The following is a 7,438-nucleotide window of genomic DNA, read 5'->3' as shown; positions in this document are numbered from 1 at the left end:
CAGTATGTGAAAAAGAAATGAGTGATATACACACATAAATGCAATCAATCAATTTCTCAATTAATAGACAGACATAGAGATAAATAAATAAATAAATAAATAAATAAATAAACTTTGCTCATTTACCACTGGAACTGACACTACCAAGCTTCATTAAGCGTATACATAGTATGTATGTGTGTCCTCATGCTATATTTAACTGCATACAGTGTAATTCACCCCCACCCATTGAGCCACCTCCCCCATACCCCCATGGTCAGACCCCCTCAGACATTGGAAGAGCCGGGTCACATTACCCAGTCTGTTTCTGATCCACATCCCCTTAAGGATCCATAGTTATCTACAGACACTTCCAAAGCACAGGTAAGCTCCTAATTGCTCTGGTGTGCACAATTTTGGGTGTATATATTGTACGAGCTTTTTAATAAATCTGACCCTTGCCCTACAGTCACCATCAGCTGTACTTCTACTAAAATAGGAAGAAAAGAAAAACAGGGTCATACACTGAAAGGCTTAAACATAATCCATCATATTATATATATAAAAAATATATAGGGAGTTTTATTATTTAAAATTAAGTGCTACATTGTTTCCTGTTTTACCTTTGCTGCACTTTCTGTAACTTTGATAAATTTTATTGCACTTTTTTTTTTTTTTTTTTTTTTTTGCTTATGTGCATGTGTGGTGGGCATGTAAAAAAAAAAGAGAGAGAGAAAAAAACATGAAATTCTGCTTAGGTTTATTAGTTGAATTCTGTGCTTTATATAATGATTCCCATTTTTTTTATCTCTTGTATTTCCTCTTTTGTGTTGACTTGGCATATTTGCTCTAGACAAAAATCAAGCTAAGCATTGTTCTTTTCATCTGTTTCACCTGCCTTATGTACAGTAAAGGCCCCTAATGTCTTGTACAAGTCCCATTGGCTCCACTGTCTGGACCAGTCAGAGTGTGTCTGAGTGTCTTGCACATGGTCATCACATTTAATGGGGCAAGGGTATTTAAAGGGTGTGCTAATTTTGTTTAAACGCATACAGTCAATTTCACATGCTGAACAAGGTGTATGAATATCTGTGAATTGTATGTGTCAGTGAAACAGGTATAAGGAATAAAGTAAATGCATGTAAGTGCTTTCCTTTCTGCACAGGACACAATGTCACAGCATTCCTTAATGACAATAAGAGAGAGGAAAATGCAGGCGGCGGCCATTTGCAGAGAAATTCAAGGCACTGATGGTACGATCTTTACTTTGCCATTATATATATTATATATTTAAACAAAAAAAATCAAGTCATTTAAACTTTGTTAATGGAATGTGTGCACTGATGTGGTTGACAATGTTTAGGTTGCTGAAGGATGGAACAAAAAAATACACTAGAATTTACTTAACATTCTTATGTTTCACTTTGTTCTTTTGTTAACATTTTGGAATCGTTAATTTCGGTAGATCCTAAACATTGTTTTCCTTTTTACAGAAAAGTTGAAGCATTATTTTTTTATTATATATAAAAAGTATATAATGTATATTGTATGTATGTATGAGCTGTACACATTCCAGGAACATTTCTTATATTTATGAATGTAATTCTATACTGCAGCCCACTGGTACAATTATACCAATGAACTCTTATAGAAGCTGGCGTCATTCTCCCTCTTGACAGACAGACAAGCCAACACTCCATATGGTTTATTTTTGTAATTCGCCCTCTGCCACACCCGGCCCGGGCTGTAAATAATCCAATGAGATGTTTTTACAACTGAAAGTAACTAATACTTTTCAAGTTATCCTTAAGAAGCCTATTTCTGGGCATGGAAAGCTGGCAGCTAAGCAAATAAAACTTCTTACCAGCTGTGGAAATATGCCTAAGGTGTATAGTTCATAATGTTTGATAGATGTGCAACACCTCCGTAATTAGCCAGTGTTACAGTGCTGAGTGTGAACTGGACAAGTGAGACTAGGGCCTAAAAAAAGACCTCTGGTGGAAACCTAATGGTAGATTTCAGATTTAAAGGAAACATGATTGAGTAAATGATTAACATACAAATGTGATTTACATTTTGACTGTCAGGGGGGAAAAATATCATAAATGTAACTGACAATTCCATACAACTTCAGCTTAAATTGATCTTGTGGTATACTCTAATTGATCCTAGATAACCTCATAACTAATAAAAATTAGCTACATCTTTGATAAGTCACCACCAGATACTGTCCATTTGCACAATCTGTCATTTTTTCTCTTAGTTTTAAAAACATAAAGAATTCATTTTAAGTGGCCAAAGGTTTGTGGAGACCTGACCAACACACTCATACTGTATCGTCTCCATTTTTTTTTTTTTTTTGTAACAGCCTCCAGTCTTTTGGCAAGTGTTTCCACTAGATTTTGTAATGCAGCAATGGAGATTTTGCATCCTTTAGGCTCAAGAACACTATTAAGGTCAGGCAAAAAGTGCATTCTTGAAATTCCAATTCATTCTAAAGGTGTTCAGTGGGGTTGAGGTCAGGGGTCAGAGCAGGCCACTTAAGGTCTTTCAACTTTGGCAAACCATGTTTTCATGGGCCTCAGTTTGTGCAATGGACAGTTTATGCTGAAACAAGATTGGGCCAGTTCTACTGCAGGGAAACCTTAATCTTACATCATGCAAAGACATTGTAGACACCTTTGTAGCAATAGTTTAAAGGAAGGCCCTCATATGGTTGTACTGGTCAAGTGTGCACATACTTTTGGTCAAGTGGTTTAAAAAAAATATATATAATGCATAATATTTACATATACAAACATATACATAATTACTCATATTAGACAAAGCAGGGTAAAAGTCAACATGTGAGAAGTGTCTTACTATGATCATCTTATTATTAGCTGATACATTCTTACAGAATTTAAAACATTACACATGATTTGTCAACTACCACAGGGTCAGAAATGGACCTGGGCCGAAAGGTGAACATACCTAAAGAAATCATGCTGGAAGAACTCTCCTTATCTTCAAACAGGGGATCACGACTCTTCAAGATGCGCCAGAAACGTTCTGAGAAATACACGTTTGAGACCATTCAGAATGCACCTATTCGTATTAACGTGAGTATGACAATCTCAGCAGTATTGCAATCGCTAATATAATCAATTTACTAAAGCAGTACAACATGAATTGGAATTACTGGTCATAGATACAAAGTACAAGTAATTCAGAAATAAATATATTATAAAAATTAATTTTAAACCCTAGCATTTTTTTCTGCATTAAGCATATCCTATCTTTTAAACTTATTATCTGAAATATTAAGATAATGCCAATTATAAGATTAAAGCAAAAGCTTAGAGAAGAAGTAGTAGCTTATTGTAGTTATTCTAGTAGTAGCTTATTCATTCTGTTCAGCTGCTGTAAAGCACATATACAGATCATTCTGTATGATTATTGTTTAATTGGTAAAGACCATGTGTTATCAGAGATAACAGTAGTTGAAGAAAAATCTTGAACCTACTCTCTATCTACTTTCTCTGTCGTAATGTTCTGTATGACCCAACCATAGGTATGCATTCTGTATTCTAAGAATTTGGGTTTTAATCCACCTCCAAGCTAGAATCTATTTAGCATATTGCCTTTGAACTTGTGTTTCATCCTCTTTTTCTGTTCAATGTTCCTTTTATTTCTCATTCTTGCAGAATAGTATGATTCCTCCTGGAGCTGGTATCGAAAGCATAGTTACAAAAAATGAAGTTAATGGTGTAGGAGTTGACCAAGAAGCAAATACTTCTCAAAATACAACTGACCCACAGTCCATGCCCAATCCTGACTGTATAGCCCCAGGTTAGTACTTATACAAATGTACAGACTTTAAAAAAAAAAAAAACCTGTGCTCAAACACTTTTTAGACCAATACAGAGCCAGGGCCTGTCAAAGGTCCTTATAATAAATCTATTATTACTCGATTCAAGCTGCAACTTGGCTAATTTCGCTACACTCTTTACTGTTTGCATTCTTCTCTAATAGCCCTGATCCTCTCCAGGAAGTTTGTCAGGCATTTCCTGTGTCTTAAGTTCTGGCCAATCGCAGCAGATGCTCATAATAGTATCTGTAAAAGATTGTATCATTTTATATCCACATACTGATCTACCATACTGAGCCTACGCTGTACTCACTGGTTTGCTTTACTGCAATATGCATTACTGTCAAAAGGACCAGGATATCGTTTGGTGATTAATTTCTTCAATAAGTCAAATGTCATGGTTTTCAGGATTGTCAAGGTTGTCAAGAATATTCTGAAACTAAAGCGTGAGGCTGTGTCTGAATACTAGTGTGGGATCCAACAGCAAATAAAAAACATACATTTCTACGATTCTTTTCAACTTCTTGCAGTCACTGTGATTTTAACAGAATAAATGATTAATATCCAGCCCTTTGAATGTTAGAGCTGAAAAAAAAAATCTCAGCTTCCATCAACCTTCCTTGCTGGGCTTGACCCTGATCAGGCCCTCTGGCAGGACTATGTGACAAAACACCCTTGTTATATAACCACTGTTTCGAGTTTGTGGGCCAGATTTGAGAGATGGTCATCTAGTTTGACTTTCGTTTTCTTCTTTTTCTTTGTTCTTTTTTTTCTGCTCATTGGGTGGAATGCATATAATTATTTGAATAAGCTTATAATTAAAACAATAAGCTTATAATATATAACATACAAGTGTGTGTGTGTGTGTGTGTGTGTGTGTGTGTGTGTGTATGTCTCTGTGTGTGTGTCTGTGTCTGTGTGTGTGTGTGTGTGTGTGTGTGTGTGTGTGTGTGTGTGTGTGTGTGTGTGTAAGGAGTTTCCAGTTATGTATACACAAAGATATTGCACTGTAATGGGGATGTTAAAGATTGGTACATGCATGTGATAAAAAATCAGTTAAAATCAGATGGATGCTAGAATAACTAAACATATGAAGGTACATATGGTCATTGTGGCTAATTGAGGGTTAAGATGGTTGTTTATAGTTATTCAGAGTTGGGCTTTAAGCTCTGGAGTATGGAGTAAACCCAAGTCCCAGGTAACATCTCAGCTCCTGTCCCCATAATTCCTTGTCTGACCAAATGATGGCGCCAAACCTAACCTACTGTATATTTAACATTTATTTATATTATAGCGTGTATGTTTATCTACAACCTCCGAGTACTCTGGTTTCCTCCCACAGTCCAAAGATATGCAGGTTAGGTTGATGGGCGTTCCCAAATTGCCTGTAGTGTGTGAATGTGTGTATGTGTGTGTGCCCTGCGATGGATTGTGCCCTATCCCTCCTTGAATAGGCTCCCGGTCCCCGTGACCCTGAATACAGGATAAAGCGGTATAGAAGATGAGTGAGAGAGTGTGTGAAAGTTCATTTACAACATTTTAAACTAAGTTGATCTCATGTTCCATTTAGGTTGTACCAACATTTTGTATAGACATAATAGGAAGAAGGTTTGTTGGTAATCAGGCCTTGTTCAGCCCTAAAAGAAATCTGCTAGAATTGAATTATCTAGGCTGTATCTACTGTGTCGATGCTAACAAAAGAAGGATTATTAAAAGAAGATACAGTTCCTCAATTACCGTCTATACTGCTTTATTCTGTATACAGGGGGCGTAAAGCCTCTCCCAGGGGACTTGGGGCACCATCGCAGGGCGCACACATACATTCACACACTACAGACAATTTGGGAATGCCACAGGCAGTGCACACAGACCCGCGGTGGGAATTGGACCTGGAGGTGCGAGACGACAGTGCTAACCACTAAGCCACCGTGCCACCTCTTATATATATATATATATATATAATTTTTTTATTATTATTATTAGTATTTTTTTTTTACTATATATTTCCACAATTGATGTTGTTTGTCGAGAATTGTTTCCAACTGTATTTTATTTTTAGTGATGATATTTCGACATAAAAGAAGAGTTCAAATAATAAACAAAAAGAAGTGAATGTTTTTTGTCTTTATGATCTGTGTTTCTCTGTCTCCCTGCTTGGCAGTTTCTCACCTTTGATGTGTGATCTTTAGGTTATGGAGGTCCCTTAAAAGATGTTCCAGCAGAGAAATTCAACCGCACAGCTGTTCCCAAATCCTACCACTCTCCCTGGGATCAGGCTCTCTTCAGTGATCCCTCTCTAGCAGACATGGTGCATTTCCAAATGCCTGAATCTGAGCCCACACCTAAAATCCCACAATACAAAAGCTTTAATCGGTGAGTACTTTATAGAGAATGCTTATTAGTTATCTATATTTTTATCCATTATTTTTCCTTAGGGATATGTCAGAATCCAGGAATGCTGCTTTATAGGGGAACAATTATGCTTCCTGAGCCAAAAGATGCTGCCCGGAAATATTTGAACCTTTCTTTAAAACTATTTTTAGCACTTAAATATGGCCTGGGTAGAATACAACGTTCCAACACAAAATTTATTCAAGTCTTCATTTGACAGAACAGGAATGTTTGCAATTCTTTTTAAATACCAGATGTGTCTTGGCAGTAATTTCCCCTTAGTCGTACTACCTTCAAAAGCATTCAAATCTAACCTGCTGTCTGATGCCTAGGATGGCGACTCCATTTGGTGGCTTTGGGACCGCTCCTAAAACCCCAGTCAAGTCAGTTGAGGTGAACGTTCTCCCAAGTCTTCCACCCCCAGAAGTTGAGGCTGGTCCTGTGCCCTCGCGCCCATCCTTCAACAGGACAGCTCTAGGCTATGGTCCCCCTCTGCTCCTTGCTTCTGCCACCCTGGAGCCAAAATCACCCAAGGTGCCTATGTTCATGCCTGAATCTGATGAACTTTGAATTTCAACTCATTGCCAATGTGACAAATATGAAGCTTTGTTAACCATGACATCTACAGGTTACTTTAAATTATATGTAAAAAAGTTTACATGGTTAAGGTGACTGAACATTGCTGTATAACTGTCAGTTTTTTTTTAAAGACAATAATTATAATTAAAATAACATTTTCTGCTATATGTAACAAAAGGGTTCAAATCACCTTTCTTGGTACACACTTAAAAAAATTTGTTTAATTACAATGTTATTTGAAGGTGAATCCGTACAATCTAACTGCTTCTATTATCACGATTCACCTGTACACGCACGACAATCCCGCAATCCACATTTGATTATGTGCATAATATTTAAAATATGTGAAAAGTGCAATACAAACATGTTATGCACAATTAGCACATTTAAAAAAAAATGCCTATATGTAAAAAAAAGAGGATATGTGTTAAATATTTTCTGTAAGAACAAATGGCTATTCTTATACTTTTTATTATTTATAATCAAATACTAAAACACATGAAGATCATAAATTGACCTGTTTTACTGTAAATATAAAACAAAAGTGTGAAGTTAAACAAACATTAACAGATTAGATTTAGCATTATGGTTTGTTTCTAATATTCTAATACTTGTGTATAATGTCTGTGATTTGCTGTA

At 36.3% G+C, this 7,438-nt stretch overlaps 1 protein-coding gene across 1 annotated transcript; it reads left to right on the top strand.

Annotated features, from left to right (window-relative positions):
- The first annotated feature begins 275 nt into the window (after window positions 1-275).
- myoz2a (myozenin 2a) lies at window positions 276-6,904 on the top strand. Its single transcript, XM_053501597.1, has 6 exons — window positions 276-363; window positions 1,145-1,232; window positions 2,917-3,080; window positions 3,666-3,810; window positions 6,019-6,202; window positions 6,553-6,904. The coding sequence occupies exons 2-6, from the start codon at window positions 1,151-1,153 to the stop codon at window positions 6,788-6,790; spliced, it is 813 nt and encodes a 270-aa protein (XP_053357572.1). The 5' UTR covers window positions 276-363; window positions 1,145-1,150; the 3' UTR covers window positions 6,791-6,904.
- Window positions 6,905-7,438: the final 534 nt, after the last annotated feature.

The sequence above is a fragment of the Clarias gariepinus genome, chromosome 1 (genome assembly GCF_024256425.1).
Source record: "Clarias gariepinus isolate MV-2021 ecotype Netherlands chromosome 1, CGAR_prim_01v2, whole genome shotgun sequence".
Taxonomy (NCBI): Eukaryota; Metazoa; Chordata; class Actinopteri; order Siluriformes; family Clariidae; genus Clarias; species Clarias gariepinus.
The sequence above is the reverse complement of the archived record's forward strand: the minus strand, read 5'-3'. Positions and strand labels throughout refer to the sequence as shown.